Below are 22,283 nucleotides of genomic sequence, written 5' to 3'. Positions count from 1 at the left end.
GCTTCTTACCCTAATATTAGGTCACTAAATTCATATAGATCATGACACAGATGTATATGAAAATAAGTAATAGAAAACAACCACAGGACAATCTCATTTGATACATTATGATAGGTAGCTCTTAAAAGCAATTTTTTTTTTTTTTTTGAGATGTAGTCTCGCTCTGTCACCCAGGCTGGAGTGCAATGGTGCAATCTCAGCTCACTGCAAGCTCCGCCTCCTGGGTTTACGCCATTCTCCTGCCTCAGCCTCCCGAGTAGCTGGGACTACAGGTGCCCACCACCTCGCCCGGCTAGTTTTTTGTATTTTTTAGTAGAGATGGGGTTTCACCATGTTAGCCAGGATGGTCTTGATCTGACCTCATGATCCACCCGTCTCGGCCTCCCAAAGTGCTGGGATTACAGGCTTGAGCCATCGCGCCTGGCCTTAAAAGTAATTATTACACAAGATGACTAACTTGTCTACATGTTTCACAGGGACCTCGGTGACAACGCTGTGAACATCTATGAATTCCACATTCAAGTACTTTGTCACAACTGTCTCCACAAGTTGGTACATCTTCTGTACAAGGCAAAGAAAACCCTAAAAACAGACAAAAAGTCAATGTTAGTAATAAGATACATTATTATTAAACATCAACAAAATGCTATGTTCTTCAGGCTCCCTAAGGAATGCTGGCACTTTCAGACTATAAATTTTTGTATCCACATAATCATTGGGAAAAATTAACTTTAATGAAAATAATCCCTAATATTTGTTAAGCTTATGGCTTTTAAAAAGAAATTTGACATGTTACCATCCTCAAGAAGCATATTTTTATGGGCTATCTCCTTCAGAAATAGTTACCTGAAGAAATGAGTAAAGACTACATAAATCATTCATGAATTTTCCTAATTTAAAAATTTGTTTTAAAAAATTTGCTCTGAACTACCCCACAAAGACAAAAAGAAAGATGTAGACTTTAAAGCAATATAAAACTCAGGACAGGCGCAGTGGCTCACACTTACAATCCTAGCACTTTGGGAGGCCGAGACAGGAGGATTACTTGAGGCCAGGAGTTCGTTGCTAACCTGGGTAACACAGGGAGAACACATCTCTACAAAAATTTTTTAAAATGAGCCAGCCATGGTGGCAGGTGCCTGTATTCTCAGCTACTGAGAAGGCTGAGGCAGGAGGATCACTTGAGCCCAGGAGTCTGAGACTGCAGTGAGCTAGGATCACACCACTGCACTCTAGCCTGGGCAACAGAATGAAACCACCTCTCTTAAAAAACTGCAACAACTACAAAATTATAAAACTCACCTTTAACATAAACATATTGTGACAAGTATTAGAAGCAGTCTTATACATATGATGCTGTTATTTGTGGGGAGTCAAAGAAGCTGACTGAAAGTGCTATCCTACTATGCCTTTACCTCAAAGCAGCCTAAAATAAACTCACCTATAACCTATTACATAATAATGACAATAGCACAGCCTCTGCTATTATCAAACCCCACCAGAGTGGTACATTTGTTATAACTGATGTACTTACATTGACACATCATAATCACCCAAAGCTCATAGTTTATATAAGGGTTCACTCATGATGTTGTATATTTTATAGGTTTGGACAAATGTATAATAACATATATTCACCATTACAGTATCACACGGAGGAGTTTCCCTACCCTGAAAATCTTCTATGTCTCTCCTATTTATCTCTCTCTCTCTCCCCAACCCCTGGAAGCCATTGATCACTACAGTTTGGACCTTTCCAGAATGTCATATAGTTGGAGGCTTAAATTTTGTAGGTTTTTCAGACTGGCTTCTTTCATTTAGTAATATGCACTTAAGCTTCCTGGAACACGTCTTTTGAATGTCTTTTCATGGCTTGATAGTTCATTTCCTATATATAAAAAAAATAAGTCTTACTTGATTTCTGACATGGACAGAACCTTCTCCCAGATCGAGGACATTCTCCACAAGCACCAACATGGCAAACTTGCTCACATGTGTGATTACCACATGGCAGTGTTTTTCCACATACCTCAAATAAAATGCAATAAACACTAATGAAGGATTTAAAAGTTAACAAAAAAGACTTCATACAAGACACAATCCATTTTTCAATCACAAATAAACAACTGCTTATGTCCCTCATATTATTTTACTTTATATTTTATACAGGTGTCATACATATGTGTATATATAGGTACATATATACATAGGTATATATAGGTACATATACATATATAGGTACATATATACATATGTATACACACACATATATTTCCTATGCACCAAAAAGTATATTTTAAAAATGCAATACAGAAAAAAACTACATGCAGCTTCATATGGCCTTTCACCAAGGAGTTCTAAGTGGCAGTAAAACCATGCCAATTCTAGGACAAGCAACCTATAAAACCAATCTTACTTCCTCAATTTGATGAATTCAAGAAGCAGAGAGGGGTGCTGGTTGAAGAGAGGGGAAAGAGAAGAAGGGGACAAGAGCTAGCAAGAAAAGAGTACAAATGTAGTGAATCCAAAATTCAAAAAATACCTGTTACTTTGAAAAAAATTTTTCCTCTAATAATTAAAAATGATATTAAATTTAAGAGTAGTTTCTTAAAACATGATATAATTCACCTGAGTTGTTATTCTTCCTTGCCTTTTATCCAACTAAACCTGATTAGCCTTGCTACTTTCTAGGTTGTCTATGCTTTGTGTATTCTTTAATACCCATCCCTCGAAATGCATATAAACTTACTTGATCACAGTGCCATAGTGGACTTGCACAACTTCTTTCGGCTACTTTTTTGCCACAGACACACTTTTGTCTACTAACTCTTGGACAAGGCTGACAGCTTCCTAAAACCACAATGATAAATTAGCACAGAAATTGACTTTTGCTAAGGCAGAAAAATCTAATGGGTATGGCCTTTTACCTGCATGACAAGGATTTTCACACTTATGTTGCCCACAAAGCAACTTCCGTCCACATGGCAGCTGACAAGACCATTCCTTGGCACTGCACCTACGAGGGATAGGTTTTGCTTTCTTACAGTAACAAGTAGTTGTGACCATCTTTGGACAAGGAGGGCAGGGACCTAGAATTCAGTAAAAGCAAAAAAAAAAAAATCTAAAGTCAGAAACTAAAACTTTCAATTTCTACACCTATCAATAATTTCTAGAACTTTCTTTACTGATACTTGACAAAAGGCAATAACTTTCAATATTTTCTCATGGCAAACTTCAATTGTGAATTCAACTTTTACAATTTTTTTTTTTTTTTTGCCTCAACATAAGAAGAAATAATCACCCACAAACAATTAAAAATGCAATATATAACTCACCTGGATGACAGAGGAGTAAACATTTATGGCCACAAGAAGGTTTAAATTCACGCTCACATACTTGGCCGCATGAATGAGGCACAAGCCACGGATCTAAAGGTGGATCTTCCACTTTTCCACAATAGCAATAGTATCTACTAGGTGTTTCAGATCGTTTGTACTCAAACCTACATTTTGGACTACAAAGAAGAATAAATTATTAAAGCTAACCGCCTTTAAAAGCAACATGAGAGACAGAAATATAAATAAACTTAGTAACAGAGTATATTCTGTTAAATTAGTTTTATGTTAAGGAACTCTGCTCCATCTTTGTGTTAGTAAAAAAAACAAGATCTTATTAAAATCTATTTCAACCATATAGAACAGCACTGTACGATACAATGTGCTGAGATGATGAAACAGTTTTATACAGGGATTGTCCAATACAGTAGCAATTAGCCACATACTGTGAACACTGGAAACGTGGCTAGTGCTTACAACTGAGGAAGGAATCAAATTTCTTATTTTATAATTTCTGAATATTGAAATAGCTATATGTGGCCAGTTACCATGAATTAAACAGCACATATATAGAATACAGCTACAAAAAGAAAGTAACATTAGTTTTCTACTAACCACCTGAACTTTATTCTTGAGAAATTCACTCTGCTTTTCATAAAGCTCAACTTTTTAAGTTTTGTTTTGTGGATTACAAATAAACAAAATATATTAGCAACAGCAAACAGAAGAGAGAAGTCAGGTTATAGACAGGCAATACCACAAGAAACACGACTACAATTTAGAATTAAGGGGAAATAAACTTGAAAATAAAGAATTTCATAATTCATAACATCTAGCACAAAAAAATATAATTCTTTTTTTTTTTTCTTTTTTGAGACAGAGTCTCACTCTGTCACCCAGGCTGGAGTATACTGGCGCAATCTCGTCTCACTGTAACCTCTGCCTCCTAGGTACAAAAAATTCTTGTGCCTCAGTGACCCAAGTAGCTGGGACTATAGGTAGGTGCGCGCCACTACGCCCAGCTAATTTTTTGTATTTTTAGTAGATTCGGGGTTTTTGCCATGTTGGCCAAGAGTTGAAACTCCTGACCTCAAGTGATTCATCAGCCTTGGCCTCCCAAAGTGCTGGGATTACAGGCATGAGCCACTGTGCCCAGCCCAAAAAAAAGATATAATTTGAATGTGCCTAAGTCAAAGAAAAGTTCAAGTACCATGAAAGGCTTTAAACTTCCATCATTAAAATAAATAAGTTTTGGTAGTAGAAGTGTTAACCTTCAGCTCTATCAGAAATGTACTTGTAGATCATCATAGATCACTTCATTCTCAAAAGACGCTCTAACTTTATCTCCCAGACAAATGAGTATAGTTAGCACATTACACTAGAACAAGTTTCATATTAACATTTAAATTTCTTTTGTATCATATACAAAATATTTATATGTTCGGTTTCCAAATAAATGCCACATAAATATTCAAAATAACCAAAAGATATTTGTTCTTGTAATGAAAAATCAAAAACAAAATACTAAGTTCATCTGTCTCTGGAATAAATAACTGGCACTTTATTGGAAGAATTCAATTTTTTTTTTATTAAACGTGTTTACTATTCCTTTAAGCTAGTGTGGAGGGGAATATGTATTTTTAATAAGCATGGGTATGGATGACTAATAGGCAACTCAACATACCTTAACACTGCCCATCAGCACTGAAACTGAACTGGCCCAGTGAGGGTAATATATGCAAATGTATGAGTTTTATTTTAAAATGGGATGACAACAATGAAATGTAATTATGCTAGATCTTCTTCATTAAAAAGTAGTATCTTAGTAGAAACCTGCATTTTAAATTTTTTATTTCCATAAAATAACTTAAAATTATTAACATTTTACCAAGTTCTAGCTCCATCTTGATGAGGATTAAACAAAATGGGTTCTTAACCAGAATGGTCATTTATTTTCTTAAAAATATATGAAATATGGAACACAAAGGATACGGCACAGCTGATTAAACTGTTGTTCCTTTTAAATTAGAAGTAACAGTACTTTTTTTTTAATTGATCCTTTCCTCCTGTATGGCAAAATGACTACTTAAAACAGAAGTGAGAAGAGTGAGGGTAAAAAAATATATACATAAGGTTTAAATCTCTAAACTAACAAGCTAGAACACCTGGCTTAATTCCGTACCTATTAAACACTAAAAGTCCTCCACCACAAGTAAATAATATGCAGGAGCAAAACAAATATACTTTGAAATGTTTGAAATAGTTTTCAAAAAGTGTGCATTCAATGAAAAGAAAAATAACATTTCTAAAAGCAAGGACAAAAGACATAACTCAGCTGAATAGCAAAAGCACTGAATTTAAAAGTAAGAAATCCTAGGTTTCTCCACTACTTAAGAGTGAGTAGCGTGAAGTCACTTCCCTTCAATTAACTTCAATATCCCCATTGGTAACAGGAAAATAAAATCTCTCACAGATTGCTGAGAATTACTTTTACATACTCTTCTAAAAGTCACCAGCATGTCTAAATGTTTTTTAAAAACTACACCACTGGCCAGATGCGGTGACTCATGCCTGTAATCTCAACACTTTGAGGGGCCAAGGTGCGTAGATCACATGAGGCCAGAAGTTCAAGACCAGCCTGGCCAACATGGTGAAATCCCATCTCTACTAAAATTACAAAACTTAGCCGGACATGGTGGCGGGCACCTGTAATCCCACCTACTCTGGAGGCTGAGACAGGAGAATCGCTTGAACCATACAGGCAGTGGCTGCAGTGAGCCGAGATCACACTACTACACTCCAGCCTGGGCAACACAGCAAAACTGGCTCAAAAAAATAAAAATTTAAATTTAAAAAAAAAAAAACTCAAAGTTTTAAACATAAAATTAGTTACTAAAGTTACAAAATGTGACCACACAGAGCCCCTGAAGCTTACACTTCATTACTTTGACAGTCAATCTACCTCTCTGGACAGCCAACATGAATAAGTTTCTTGTTGTCTTTACTTAGCAGAGATATAAAATTCGACTCTCCAACTCTTTCTAGAAATATAACAAAAGTTCCCAAGACCAAATAATCATCAATAATAAGCAAAACTAATAACTGTAAAAAAAAATGATATTGTATAATATACACCTGCAGTTTTGAGATTTGGGAGGATAAAACTGGGAATCTTATAATCAAAATACATTAAATGATAGTCTTGTACAATGTAATAATAATGCATCCTCATAGAATTCCGGACAAGAAGATCACAATTATGAATGATTCTCAGTCCTACAGAAAACTGAAAGTCCTTTCAAAGGATAATTAAGGAACTGTTTTGCAGAGGAAAAATTAAGCCTGGATGATTTATTAGTTATACAAATTCAAATTGAAAAAAAACAGCCTTTATTAAGGTTCCATATATTCACACACCAAATGAATAATTAAAGGCCCAACATGGATATTGAAACCACCAATAAAGTAACGTAGAATCTACAATTTTCATTTATTCTACAATTTAATAATCCAACTAGGCCAGGTGCAGTGGCATGCCAGCCTAGTTGGCACTTTGGGATTTTTTGGGATGGGTCACTTGAGGTCAGGAGTTCAAGACCAGCCTGGCAGACATGGTAAAACCCCGTCTCTACTAAAAATACAAAAAATTAGCCAGGCGTAGTGATAGGTGACTATAATCCCAGCTACTCAGGAGGCTGAGACAGGAGAATCTCTTGAACCCAGGAGGTGGAGGTTGCAGTGAGCCAAGATCGCCATTGCACTCCAGCCTGTGTGACAAGACTAAAACTCCATCGGAAAATAATAATAATAATCCAACTAACTAGAAAAAGTTACCAAGGCCAGGGATAATCTCTCTTTCCAAAATCATCATCAGTCACAGAAGATACAAGAAACTCGCTGTCTTTAGCCCACTTCTGGATACAGGGCATGTGAAATATACAGAAACATCCCGAACAGCTCCAAACCTAAGACAAAGGTATCAGAAGTTAATATATGTTAATTTTTCTTTGTTAATTGTAAAATAATTTAAAATGAGTATCACACTAAACTATTTTCAAGAGCTATCTAAGGATTAAAGAAAAAAGGTCTTTCCTTCCAGTATAACAGAACTGTTTCATGGGAAATGCATTTAAAGTAGAATATGTTAAAGAAAATTATTATTAATCACACAGATTCATTCAGCTAGAAATAATTACTGCTAACATTCTGGACAGTCTCCAAATTTATATATATATATTTTTTTCATACTTTTAAAAAATAAGGTCATACTATAATAACTGAAATGTAATTTTATAGTCTTTTTTATAAGCATATTTATAGCTATACATTACATCATGTAGACTTAGGTACTTAAATTTCTTGTTGTTGGATGGTTATTTCCGAGTATAAATAATACTACAAAAGAATCCTTAAACATAAATACGCACATATATATCTACATAGCCCTTTTGTTACACAAAACCTGTTAGTCTAACACCTAACTAATGCTAAATTTTAAAAATTAGGTAATCAAAAACTAAGAATATACATAATTTAAAAGCTTAAGAAATAATACTAAATTCATTTTTAAAACCTGCCAAATACTTTGATAAAACTGATAAAAATCAGTTCCCCTTTTCTTATAACATTTTACAACTGTTTGAGAAAATCAGATATGTAGCATATTGCATGAGCTAACAACAGCATTAAACAGCCAACTTCTTAGTTTGGGTTACCCCCAAAGCAGTATCTGAGATAAGAACTTGGATGCAGGAGTAAGGGGACTAGACGGGAAAAAGAAATGCCAATGAATGGCATATTGTTGAGCTGATTACCACTAAGGCCACAGAAGCTCAATCCTACAGGGGACCGTCTGCAGAACCATGTAAAACACGCCTTGGACTGCCCAGCCCCAACCACTAATGGTAAGGAGGTTGGGGCATTCACCTACCAAGTCCCTGTGGTGCAATGTTGCTGCAAGGGGCTTTAACTATCCAGTGCTTCTGCACTATAGCCATGTACTAGCTAAGTCAGTTTCCAAGAAGAAAATTCAGAGGTGGAAAAAACACACACACACAGCAAGTGTTTAAAGTGGGTTTGTATCTGCATGCAGAGATTATGCATTCCCTGTAGCTGAAATCAGAGTAAACCAACTAGATGTGACTCTAGGCACAAAAGGAATCTATATCTGATATACTCTTCTATCCAACCAGAGCGTGTTAAATTTCTGATTCACTCTACATGACCAAACTATTTCATCTGACTTGATTTGCTTTCTTTAGGCAATGCTGCTATAATAGCAGTGAATTAATCTAAGGTCTAAATGTTGAGTCTTTCATATTCAGTAATCACTTCTTAATTGCTTCATTAATGCCCTTTTAAATTTACATAGAGATATTTTTATCACTGGGCCATAGCTCTTCCAAGGACATGAGTTTTGTCCGAATCTCTCTCCCCACTGACCATCACCACTTCCCAAAATGCCTTTAACACAGGATACGCTAACTAATTAAGCCATAAGTGTTATTGCCAAGTTCTACTTTCTTGAAGATAGGGACCGTATCTTTTTCCAAACCCAATAAAAGTAGTAAAATATAGTACATTTTAACACATCACTTTTGTGGGAATCTATAAAGTACAGATGCTAAAAATGTTCTATCAAATCAACATTTGCATTAAAACTGAAGACAACTAAGTTATTTCAATAGTGCTAAAAATACTGGATACTCATTTAGTGGTAATTTTTTTTAAGTTACGTATTTTAAAATGAAGATCAATTCATATACAAAATTCTCAAATGAAGTATTTTTAAACAAAAGTAAACAAAAGAATAAATCATTAAGTATTGTAAGTGCAAACTAAGATATTTTGGGAAGATACATTAATATAAATAAGGAGAATAACTTACTGCTTGGTTTCTCTTCACCGAAGCAATACAAATTAAGCATGTCATAGCCCCTGCTTGAAAAGCTTCATTTACATATTGTTTTGTTCGCTCTAATTCACGTGTATCTCCATCTGGAAATTAAAAGATTGAAAATCTCATCCTAAACAACATCTGAAAATAACACAAACTCACTAATAGCACCACATTACGTAAGAACTGTCTAGCAATATCAATTGCTCAAAATATAGCTGTAAAACAAGAAGTTTTTTTAAAAAAGTAACCAATGAGCTGTCAAGAGGTAACAAAGTCTGTGTATTAAATCTTGTGTACATGGTTCAAAATCAGCACCTCAGCTCTCTCTCTCTGTTATATTTACTTTTTTGGCTGTTACAATTCTCAACAAATTTGGTGGAGGCAGAGCCATAAGCAAGAGCTGAAAGATGTAAAGTCTTAAGGAAAAGCAAAGTGTGGAAGGAAAAGCCTAAACTAATTAGTAGAGTCACTTAGCATAAACAGAAGCATAGATGTGAGTGTGTGTGTGTGCGCGCGTGAATTTAATAGGTGTATTCTTAATAAAAATTTGTTGATGAAAAGACCCTGAGGTTTTTACAGTACAATAACCACATCTCATGAAATATGTTCACTACTTCTGCTTAAGAAGGCAGAATAAGCTTTTCAGAAAAAACAGTACCAGACATTATTTTCTTTGAGTAATTACTGAGTGCTTATTTTTTAGACACTGTACTATTAGTACTTCAATAGGATTAAATGAGCTATTATCTTCATTTTACAAATGAGAAAACTGAGGCACAAAAGAATTAACTTCAGTTTGCCTACAAAGTGAACCCTCTTAACCTCTATGCTATACTGCAGTGAGCAGTTACTGCAGGAAGGTCCAACAAATAACAAGTAACAGCAAAATGAAAAATAGAAGAAGTCCCCTAAAGCACAAATGACAACAAAAGGGGAATAATCTGAGTCACTTTAGTATGAGAAAAATAAGCCTGCATGGCTTTAGAACAATAAAGACACGTTCGATAGAGGTTGACTGAGTCTTCAAAAAAAAGTAGATTAAAGCATAAACTAACGTAAGTACAGAACTTATCATGGTAATAACGTGGTTCAAGCCAAAATTTAAGTTGCCAAAAAGAAAAATGACATAAACAGGACATGTGACTAATTCTTTACTTTCTAAAATCATCTGAGTAAACACAGCACTTACAAAAGCTTGCTCTACCATAAAATAAATGTGATTTAGGACATTAAACAAAATAAACACAAACGTACTCTCAAAACTATAAATTACTATAAACTTATTACAGATAATTGCTTTATTTTAAACAAACATTGTAGTTTTTTAAAAAATCCTTAAGAGCAGAATAATAATATGGGGTGTCTATTTTGCTTTTCAACTAAGCTGGCATTAACAGATACAAAACATTTTAAATTTCATCTAATCTAACAGCTAACTCAAAAAACAGTATTTAAGAAGAAGAACAGATTTTTACAAAATAAAAACTAACCTTATATTTTAAAAATTTATGTAATATTTCTTTGAAACATTTAAAGTTTGGCTGCATCAATAAAATGTACTGCCCAGCACTTCACAGTGGATAGCATGGCATTTGAAGTCATGCATTTTAAAAAGATCACTCTGGCAACTAAAGAAAAATGAGTATGTGGAGGCCAAGACTGAAAGCAGAAGTACCAGTTAAGAGGTAGTTACAGCAGATAAAGCAAAAAATGACCTTGAGCAAGTTACCTAATGTGTCTCAGTTTTCTCATCTGTAAAATTAGTAGTAACAGTTATCTACCTCACAATTATTATATGGATTTAATCCACATGTTAAGCAGCTGTAAAGGCTTAAACTAGGCAGTGACAGTACACAGGCAGAGTAACGGTAGATTTAAGAAATTTAGGAAGTAAAACTTAGGAGGACTTGGTGACAATGAGATTGTATCAGTTTTAAAAGCTGATGTTCATGTCAACATTCAGAAGGAAGAGTGTTGTGTCTGCTGAGCTGTCTGACATGGGTAGAGGGAGAATTGCAGTAAACGACGTGCATATGCCATCTCTGCTCCCAGATGTCTGGCTTGGGAGGGTGACTGAGAAAACTGTAGTGCTATTAAGATAAAGAACACAAAAGAATAAATAAGTTCTCTTTCAACAGCAGTTTGATGTGTCCATGCACCAGCAAGATAGAGATACTCATCAGGAAGTTGGCCATGCAAGTCCGAAATTTGAGAGAAGAATTACAAAAATGCAAACGCTGTGCTAAAATAAAAATGAACTCCTTTGGTAAAGTCCTGGTCTTCAATTCAATAATGTTAAGGTGGGAACCATCGCATTACTCTGGCATGTATGTTCTTAAATCAAGTGATCAGATTTTCTTACATTGGTAGAGGCAAAGGAATGGGAATCAAATACTAATGGATTTTATACAAAACAGAGCATAAAAAAATTACCATAACACTGTAAGACTAAAAGCAGATTAAAAATTAATAAAACTTACAAATGACAAATGTTTTCTACATACTAGACTGAAAGACATTATTGCATTTTCTGTTGTAAAATAAAATCTGACTCTATCTAGAATGGTTCAAGCGAAGTCCTCTCAAAGCAGAAAACTTCTTAAGATTATTTTCTATAAAGTCCTTTAGAAACAAGAAACCCTCTAATTTTAGAGTTACTTTTTATCAATTCCCACCTTGCCAGACTAGACTTCTCAGCCAAACTTCCTAATCTTAATTCCTTAGCAATTATGGGAAATTCCTTAGAAACCTACTTGATGATGTGCAACTATCTTCATGATCCTATCAATATACTCAGGCAACTACCTAATCACCAAGGTTATGGGTTGGGAAGGAAAGGGTGAAATACATAAATCCTTCTGTCTGAAGACTTGAATAACTCTCAGCTAGGCACAGTGGCTCACGCCTGCCACTTTGGGAAGCTGAGGTGGGAGAATTCCCTGTAGCCAGGAATTCAAGACCAGTCCTGGCAACACAGGAAAACCCTGTCTCTACAAAAAAATTCTAAAAAAATTAGCCAGGCATGGTGGTGTGCGCATGCAGTACAAGCTACTTGGGAGGCTAAAGCAGGAGGGTCACTTGAGCTTGGTAGTTCAACATTGTAGGGAGCTATGATCACACCACTGCACTCCAGCCTGGGCAATAGAAGAAGACTGTCTCCAAAAAAAAAAAAAAAAGACTAACTCTCATGCTCTTTATTTGCCTTTATGCGAACTCATGCTCAAACTCTGCTATGCTTCTGATTCTGTTGTACCAACAGTCCTGAATCCTGGCATCACTGGCCTTATACTTCTCATGAAAGCACAATATAATAACTAAGGAATACATTAGTATAGAGTAGAAGAGAGCTTAGGATGTGGGGCCTTATGATCAAGGGAAGACATGACTGAAAAAAGAAACAAAATTTTTAAAAGAAAGCAGCAGCTATGATAGAAAATCTCCAATAATCAAGCCACAAAATACATTAAACATTCCAGCAAACAGATATACAGCACAGACTACACAACAGGCACTACCGTAAGCACTACGGTACTTACACATAGTGATTCATTTCATCCTAACAACTCTAAGGTATTTAGTGTCACTATACCCATTTTACAAAAGAAGAAACCGAGCCCCTAAGATGCTAAGCAATATGTCAAACATCCTACAGCCAAGTAGCAAAGCCAAGAATCAAACCATGGCAATCTGGCTCAAATATCAATGTTCTTAACTGCTGTACAACGCTGCTTTTTCCCCATAAACAGGTACAAAAGTAACCGTCTAATCTCCTCAGAATTTTTCTGCTTTTACAGAGAAGATGCAATCAGCCCAGTAATGGCTCTAAAGCTAAGTAAACTAGGTTTAAACCCAGCTCTGCCAATTACTAATTGTGTAACTCTAGGAAAGTCACCTCTTCTCTGTAGAATTGTTTCCCAAAATATTTCTAAGGTTTTTCCTGGTTTTAACAGTATACTAAAGTAAGAAAAAGAACCAAGCAAGGGTATAAATATATATTACTAATAAAAGGTATATAAACAATATGACATTTCTACAAATATATTAATAAATGTTGACATTACGTGCAAAATACTTCTTTTTTTTTTTTTTTAATTGAGACAGTCTTGTTCTGTCTCCCAGGCTGGAGTGCAGTGGTGCGATCTTGGCTCACTGTAACCTTCACCTCCCAGGTTCAAGCAATTCTCCTGCCTCAGCCTCCTGAGTAGCTGGGATTACAGGCGTGCGCTACCATGCCCAGCTAATTTTTTTGTATTTTTAGTAGAGACAGGGTTTCACCATGTTGGCCAGGCTGGTCTCAAACTCCTGACCTCAAGTGATGCCCCCACCTTGGCTTCCCAAAGTGCTGGGGTTATAGGCATGAGCCACTGTGCCTGGCCTACATGCAAGAATATTTCCAATAATAATTTTAAAGTATAAAAGGCAGAAAGTTTGACAATATCTACATTTAAAATAATCTATTTTTACACTTAATACTAAAGTGGTACACAGCTTTGGCCCGTTCGCACATAAACATACGTGGCTTTAACAGCAACCAGATATAAACCACAGATAACACGAATGTACACGTCAAACCTGAGGGAATTTAGGTTTTTTTTTTTTTAAAGTATGGCTAGGTGCAGCACATGCCTGTAGTCTCAGCTACTCAGGAAGCTGAGGCAGGAGGATCACTGGAGCCCAGGAGTTAGAGGCTGCAGTGAACTATGATTGTACCACTGCACTCCAGCCTGGGGAACAGGATAAGACCCCAACTCTAAAAATAAATACATCAGATGTTGTAAATAAGATATAAAATAAGGAAGTAAAGAATTAAAAAGATTTCAAGACACATTTAACATGATGAAAAAAATGAATAGATTGAGGGGGTACACAAAGTCCTCTAGTTAAATTAAATCATCAAAACCAGAAAAAACTTGCCCCAGTTTGTTGCTCCGGAGCTTTAGCAGCCCCATCCAAGCTTTCTACTGAAATGCCAATTAAATACACACAAAGGCCTCCCAAGGCTATGCAAGAGCCACTGCCATTCTATTTGCTTTATAGAAAAATTAGTGTCACACAATATATAACTCAAATACCAAAGTGTACAAAAATTCAACTCTAGAACACACAGTGCTCATCTTAAGACATAACATCTATTCCATACAGAACAAAGGCATTACCAAAAAAATGTCAGGAATACAGCTTCACTGACATCAAAGGTCAAAATTTAGATGATCAGTACCTGTCTGAGTAGTGTATGTTATAAACGTATTTGCAACTATTTTTCCTTGTTTTCCTTCAAAATCTTCATCTCCTTCTTCTTCAGATGAAGAGCTAAAGCGTTCTTCAACAAGTTTTCTGGCTGCAGCTTGGTTAGCTTTCTTGATTTCTTCAAATTTTTTCTGAGACATTAGCTCTGTTTAAAAGAAAAAAGTTTCATTTCTGCAAAACAATCTCTCAAAAAGAAAAGCATAATGTGCTATAATTTTACAACATGCATTTCAAAGTCACCTTTGGAGCATTCTATCTTCCTGTAATCCATGAGAAAAGTATTTTCAAATTCCTTGACACACAACTAAAGAGAATACCACAACAAAAACTTTCACTTTTGTAAATATCCTGCTAAAATGCACCAAATTTGTATGAAAACGGTGATTAACAAATCAAGAAAAAAATACGAAAATACGATAGAATTATCAAAATACTGGTGATCAACTTCAAAATAAGGACTAACAAAAATTAAGACGTTTTAAAGTACATTGTGCGCAATAATTTTTAAGAAGTGAGGAAACATGTCCACAGTGAGCATATGAAGAATCAGGGAAGGTAGGTACTTCAATCTACCACCTTCTGAACAACAGGTAGGATAGGACAGGACAGTCCAGCCCAGTCCAGCCCAGCCCCACCAGAGTTTGTATCAACAGTACTCACTATGCACCTACTATATTTATAATCGGCTTCTTAGGTCAAGAACTTTTTGCCTTTATTATTGACTTTTTGTGATCACAAAAAAATAAACATTTTACATTAATCCACACAAAATATTAACATGGAAAACATGTTTCTTCCAACTTCATTCCAAAAAAAATGTTAATTTTGGATTTGTTCTTCCACTGTTTAGCACTATCTGTACTTCTCATTTTGTTACTTGATTAATCATGCAAAACAAAATCAGATTACTTCACTGCACATACTCCCAAAGAAGCTTCAAACTTCTTGAGAGCAAGGACCACAGGGATTTTCTTCAAGCACTAAGTGTTAATAAGCTCTTATGGACAGCAAACACAGTTTAAGAAAGGAGCCATAAACCTGCAGAATTGATCTGAGTTCATAAATTCCCATCTTGAGAGGATTTTAAATTCACTGATTGACTATTTTAAAATTCACATTGTACTTGAAACTTATGAGCCACTACCAAGAGAAGCTGTCTTATCTTAGGTGGTATATTCATACTTGATTATGTTCCCTCATGAAACATTTTCCTTTTCTTATTGCAACCAGTTTGGTTAGGGGTTATTAACAAAACAAACAGAGTATTTCAAGTAAACCAGGACAAAAATGTATATCATGCTTCCCTAGCAATATTTGAGTACTGGGAAAAAAGAACTGGCTATGAGATATATAATTCAAAACTTGTCATAAGAGATGATAAATGTCATTAATCTATGGGAAATTAGCACTTAAAAGACATATGAAAAAAGGCTGAATTGGACAGAGATAATGAGAAGATTCATAACCTGGTAAATGTATTCATCTAACATCATCTCAAGGTAAAGACAAGTTGACAAGGCAACCTTCTCACGTATTATTTCTTACAGCCAAATCTCAACTATCCAGGTAGAGAATGCTTGTTTTCATTCTACCCACAAGATCTAAGAAAGTTTACCAAACCTGTTCATACGTCTCCATATTGCATACCTTATCATCACCACCATTAACTGCATGCTAAGACAATACAACCTACGTTTAAAATTAGCCTAGGAGAAAAATCACTCAGATACTCAATTCTGCTACCCACCCAAAAAAAAATGTATCCTGAAATGCATTCCAAACACAAAAATAAAATGATTTCAGGGATTATTCCCTGGGCCCCATGCACAACCGTAAGTGCTCCCTGGCTCCACGAAAACATGGTCTCGGATAAAAGGTATTGATATATCGGAGGCAGCACCAGATATATCCACAGAGGGACATGGAATTTGTAAATAGGAACTACAGTCAAGGAAGGTATCAAAAGCTCAAGTGCTTACAAGGAATAGAAAAGTCAAGAAACAAAGGCAAAGGTAAAGATGACAAATGACACCTGGCTCCAGAAATGAGAGCGAATGTGAGATGGAGTGCCCAAGTCCAATCTAAATGGGATTTCTGTGACTCAGCTGAGCTGACTGTTGCCATGCACAAAGATACTAAAGCCACAAGGTTGTTAACCAGATTTTTAAAAACGACAAACAAACGCTGACAACCAATCCACATATAAAACTCTGCGTTAACCAAACAACACTATAGACCAAATCAGAACACCGGGCCACATTTTACAACTTATGGTCTGGAGATTCAAGCAGGCAAGAGTGGAGGGAAGGAACAAAGGTAATACTACCTAAAATTAAGATGAAAGAGGTGCGATGGAAATCTACCTAGAGTGCCGAAAAGAGCTGCCACCTGAAAGGTTGGAGAAGTGAGCCGGATAACAAACTCCCGAAGGAGTGGAAAAGCAGTGAAAGAGAGAAGGCGAGGGCGGAGGCGGTCCTGACTAGCAACTGCCTTAGGAGGCATCCAGGTGAGCCCGCGGGCGGGAGCCATTCTCACCGCTGGCTGCGGGAGTCTGCAGGGCTTGGGATCCCGCTGGGCTGTGCCTGCTCCCTGAAGCCGCCGAGGTCGCGACTCCTCCCGGACTGGCGCCAAAAGGAACCGCGCCCACCGACCCCTTCTCTCGCCCTCCTCCGGCGCCGCGGAGATGGATTCCATTTCCTGAGGGGGCGGCAGTGGCCCGTCCCCGGGCTCGGCCTCGGCCACCGGCCACCTGGCGCCAGGAAGCTTCCATCCCTGCAGAAGAGAAAAAAAAAGAGTGGAAGGAGGTGAGCGCGGCGAGGACCGAGGCGAAGGAGGAGAGAGTCGGTGCGGAAACCCCGTATGAGGGACCTAGTGAGGAAGGTTCCTGCAGGACGGGCACCGGGTTTCAGGAGGTCGCGGCCCTGCCTTTACCGGAGGGCGAGTCCCCGCCAAGCCCGGGCTTTGGAGATGGACCGAAGAGGCGAGGGAGGACTAGGCAGAGAAATAAACCGCGGAGCAAGGAGCACACAGTGCCCAAGACGGAAAGCCGGAGGAGAAGTGGAAAGCGCCTCCTGAGCCTCTGGGGGAGCGTGGTAGGGGAAGAGTCACAGACTGACCCTGCGGCTCCTGCCGGGAACCAACCGCAGCGGTAGACCCCACTGAAAGCTACGTCTCCTTACCGACGGCCCTCGCCCCAACAGACTACAACTCCCAGAAGACCCCTCCCACGGTCCGGCGACTGCGTGGCAGCACGGGCCGCTTCCTTATCCGGAAAAGTGCGGGGGTTGGGCGGGAGGGGAACCCCAAGCGCCTGCGCTGGCCTGGATAGGTCTTTGAAAACTACAACTCCCGGCGTGCTCTGGGGCTAGGGAGGGGCCGAAGGTCATAGGGGCGGACGGTGGTGGAGGTGGGCGGGTCCGGAGGGTCTAGTGACTCCCCAGTTTGCTTCTGCTTCTGCAGGACTGCCTTAAACCCAGCTGGGTATGAGGTTTTCATGGCTCTGTCCCAATTGGCTCTCTGTCATATTTTATTATCCTTGCCTTTTGGCTTGCGGATGGCAGGAGGTGTCAGTGTAAAATAATCAAAAGCGCAGAGTTTGAGGATAGCCCACCTTAGAAACACCGACTCCTAGGAAAGCAGTCAGCCTTCCGAAGTAGAGATTTAAGATTTCATTTATGTAGGCAGAAACGGAGATGTTTTTAGGAGGATTACAACATTTTCTCATACAATGTTAGCGAATAGTTACAACAATTTGCTTATAGACAGTATTTCTTTTTGGGAAGAGTACGTTTCACGTTTTTCGTAAAGGATTTTCTTTCATCTGATCTAAGCAAACCAGGGCAACAAAGCAGAAGTTAATCTATAAGGATCATTAAGAAGGCAGTAAGTTTTTGTCCTTAACTTTGTTTAATTCTCTCTACCCATTGTATAGAACAAGAAAAATAAGAAAGCAAGTTAATCTATAATCTGAGAAACAGAAGTTGTAACCATGTGTGACTCAGATGACAGTCACATCTCTCTCCAGGCTTAGTGAGTTTTAGGTTCCAACAGCCTTTAAATTGTATTTATTTTCATAGGGAAGTCTCACTAACAGGAAAAGCACTTACATTGAAAACGCTTTGAGATTGGCGACTGTGAAGGAGGGAAATTTGGGGGAGTGTTGCAGGAAAGTGGCTTGAGTAGTAAAAGTACTGTTCTAAAATGCTAGAGCAATGTAGAAAATAAATCTAAAACCTGTTATTGTCATAGTCCTTTGTAGTGTGCATTGAGGCTTCCCTGGAACATGATAATTTTTACCTTCACAGCATCTCCCTAAAATAGATTTTGTTAAGGAAAATAGTTGAGGGCCAGGACCTAAATCTTATGATTTTGCTGAGTTTTTCCGTAAGATACATATGCATATATACAGTCAGGTAGATTGCAAAAATTCATTCTGGGGTCTATCTGGGACTGAGAAACATATTGATGGCTCTGTGGGATTATACAGTCCTTAAACAGTCCTTCAACTTAGTTAATTCTTCTATTTTTATCATAAATTTCTATCATAATAGAAATATGTTTAAAGTGTTTTACGTTATGTATTAACTAATTTTGTACTCACAGTAACCCTATTTATTATCCCCATTTTACAACTGAGAACACTAAGGCACAGAGAGATTAAGCAGTTTGCCCTTGATCATACAGCTAGGAAGTAGTGAAGCCAAGATTCTATCCTAAGTAGTCTAATATTAGAAACCATGCTTTTAATGTCTTAAATATAGACATTGCAGAATTGCCTGTACATTAACCAAACTCAAAAATGATGTCCCATGGCCGGGCATGGTGTCTCATGCCTGTAATCCTAGCACTTTGGGAGGCCAAGGCAGGTGGATCACCTTAGGTCAGGAGTTTGAGGCCACCCTGGCCAACATGGCGAAATCCTGTCTCTATTAAAAATACAAAAATTAGCTGGGCATGGTGGTGGGTGCCTATAATCACAGCTACTAGGGAGGCTGAGACAGGAGAATCGTTTGAACCCAGGGGGCGGAGGTTGCAATGAGCTAAGATCGTGCCATTTCACTCCAGGCTAGGTGAAAGAGCAAAACTCCATCTCAAAAAAATAAAAAGAAAAAAGAAATAACATATCTGAGAATGATATAACTTCGTTGGTTAGAAACTAAGAGGTGCACAGCAACTCTCTTAATGCTGCACTTGTATAAGAACTGTAAGTTTAAAGCTGCAACCAGCTTTCAAAGTTTGAAAACCCTGAAGCAAGATTTTTCTTCAGTGGGGTTTTCACATACAGGAAAGGAGCTGTTAAACTCTGAGAGAGAATATAGTAATGATCACTAGGTAATGTCCAAGAAGTATTGAGTGGCTACTAAAAAGAGAGATCCTTCTTAGAATTATGTTATATGCCAGAGAGCTGGACTAGCATTATATCTAAATCTCCATGTCAAACTTTCTTGAGAAATTTTTTCTGTTCCCGTGAATACCCAATAGCTAATAACAGTGACCGACAATCCTTGAGTGCTTTCTACATTCCAGCATTCTTCTAAGTCCTTTTTTCTTAGATGACATGAACTCATCCTTTTCTATGGCTGCATAGTGTTCCATGGTGTATATGTGGCGCATTTTCTTTATCCAATCTACTATTGATGAACATTTGGGTTGGTTGTAAGTCTTTGCTATTGTGAATAGGGCCTCAGTAAACATGCCTGTGCATGTGTCTTTATAGTAGCATGATTCATAATCCTTTGGGTATATGCCCAGTAATGGGATTGCTGGGTCAAATGGTATTTCTAATTCTAGATCCTTGAGGAATCGCCACACTGTCTTCCACAATGAATGAAATAATTTACACTCCCACCAACAGTGTGAAGGCATTCCTATTTCTCCACATCCTCTCCAGCATCAGTTGTTTCCTGACTTTTTAACGATTGCCATTCTAACTGGTGTGAGATGGTATCTCATTGTGGTTTTGATTTGCATTTCTCTGATGACCAGTGATGATGAGCATTTTTTCATGTGTCTGTTGGCTGCATAATTGTCTTCTTTTGAGAAATGTCTGTCCATATATTTTGCCACATCCTTTTTGATGGGGTTGTTTTTTTCTTGTAAATTTGTTTAAGTTCTTTGTAGATTCTAGATATTAGCCCTTTGTCAGATGGATAGATTGCAAAAATTTTCTCCCATTCTGTAGGTTGCCTGTTCACTCTGATGATAGTTTCTTTTGCTGTGCAGAAACTCTTTAGTTTAATTAGATGCCATTTGTTTAGTTTGGCCTTTGTTGCTATTGCTTTTGGTGTTTTAGACATGAAGTCTGCCCGTGCCTATGTCCTGAATTGCATCATCTAGGTATTCTTCTAGGGTTTTCATGGTTTTAGGTCTTGCATTTAAGTCTTTAATCCATCTTGAGTTAATCTTTGTGTAAGGTATAAGGAGGGGATCCAGTTTCAGTTTTCTGCATATGGCTAGCCATTTTTCCCAACACCATTTATTGAATAGGGAATCCTTTCCCCATTGCTTGTTTTTGTCAGGTTTGTCAAAGGTCAGATGGTTGTAGATGTGTGGTGGTATTTCTGAGGCCTCTGTTCTGTTCCATTGGTCTATATATCTGTTTTGGTACCAGTACCATGCTGTTTTGGTTACTGTAGCCTTGTAGTATAATTTGAAATCAGGTAGTGTGATGCCTCCAGCTTTGTTCTTTTTGCTTAAAATTATCTTGGCTATATGGTCTCTTTTTTGGTTCCATGTTAAATTTAAAATAGTGTTTTCTAATTCTGCGAAGGAAGTCAATGGTAGCTTGATGGGGATGGCATTGAATCTATAAATTACTTTGGGCAGTATGGCCATTTTCACAATATTGATTCTTCCTATCCATGAGCATGGAATGTTTTTCCATTTGTTTGTGTGCTTTCTTATTTCCTTGAGCAGTGGTTTGTCATTCTCCTTGAATAGGTCCTTCACATCCCTTGTAAGTGTATTCCTAGGTATTTTATTCTCTTTGTAGTAAATGTGAATGGGAGTTCACTCATGATTTGGCTCTCTGTCTGTTCTTGGTGTATAGGAATGCTTGTGATTTTTGCACATTGATTTTGTATGCTGAAGTTGCTTATCAGCTTAAGGAAATTTTGAGCTGAGACAATGGGGTTTTCTAAATATATAATCGTGCCATCTGCAAACATAGATAATTTGACTTCCTCTTTTCCTAATTGAATACCCACCTTTTATTTCTTTCGCTTGCCTGATTGCCCTGGCCAGAACTGCCAATACTATGTTGAATAGGAGTGGTTAGAGAGGGCATCCTTGTCTTGTGCCAGTTTTCGAAGGGAATGCTTCTAGTTTTTGCGCATTCAGTGTGATGTTGGCTGTGGGTTTGTCATAAATAGCTCTTATTATTTTGATATGTGTTCCATTAATAACTAGTTTATTGAAAGCTTTTAGAATGAAAGACTGTTGAATTTTGTTGAAGGCCTTTTCTGCATCTATGGAGTTAATTAATCTTGTGGTTGTTGTCGTTGGTTCTGTTTATGTGATGAATTATATTTATTGATTTTCATATGTTGAACAAGTCTTGCATCCCAGGGATGAAGCCGACTTGATCGTGGTGGATAAGCTTTTTGATGTGCTACTGGATTCAGTTTGCCAATATTTTATTGAGGATTTTCACATGGATGTTCATCAGGAATGTTGTCCTAAAATTATCTTTTTTTGTGATGTCTCTGCCAGGCTTTGGTATCAGATGATGTTGGCCTCATAAAATGAGTTAGGGAGGATTCCCTCTTTTTCTATTGATTGGAATAGTTTCAGAAGGAATGGTA

The 22,283-nt window shown here is 37.4% G+C and overlaps 1 protein-coding gene across 3 annotated transcripts in view; it reads right to left on the bottom strand.

Annotated features, from left to right (window-relative positions):
* Positions 1-17,714, bottom strand: part of NFXL1 (nuclear transcription factor, X-box binding-like 1) — a 74,759-nt gene extending 57,045 nt beyond the window's left edge. The window contains exons 1-10 of one of the 3 annotated variants that reach the window (XM_011927323.1): positions 17,661-17,714; positions 17,017-17,253; positions 14,453-14,626; positions 9,223-9,332; positions 7,170-7,300; positions 3,336-3,514; positions 2,928-3,089; positions 2,750-2,850; positions 1,915-2,029; positions 458-582 (exon numbers count right to left, since the gene is read on the bottom strand). In XM_011927323.1, coding sequence (XP_011782713.1) covers positions 458-582; positions 1,915-2,029; positions 2,750-2,850; positions 2,928-3,089; positions 3,336-3,514; positions 7,170-7,300; positions 9,223-9,332; positions 14,453-14,626; positions 17,017-17,251 — 1,332 coding nt within the window. In that variant the 5' untranslated portion in view covers positions 17,252-17,253; positions 17,661-17,714. Of the gene's footprint in view, positions 1-457; positions 583-1,914; positions 2,030-2,749; positions 2,851-2,927; positions 3,090-3,335; positions 3,515-7,169; positions 7,301-9,222; positions 9,333-14,452; positions 14,627-17,016; positions 17,254-17,412 lie in introns of all 3 variants that reach the window. The other 2 variants (XM_011927321.1, XM_011927322.1) reach the window with 2 other exon arrangements.
* Between the last annotated feature and the right edge of the window lie 4,569 nt (positions 17,715-22,283).

The sequence above is a fragment of the Colobus angolensis genome, unplaced genomic scaffold (assembly GCF_000951035.1).
Source record: "Colobus angolensis palliatus isolate OR3802 unplaced genomic scaffold, Cang.pa_1.0 Scaffold71, whole genome shotgun sequence".
NCBI lineage: Eukaryota > Metazoa > Chordata > Mammalia > Primates > Cercopithecidae > Colobus > Colobus angolensis.
This window is presented reverse-complemented; position numbering and strand designations above follow the sequence as displayed.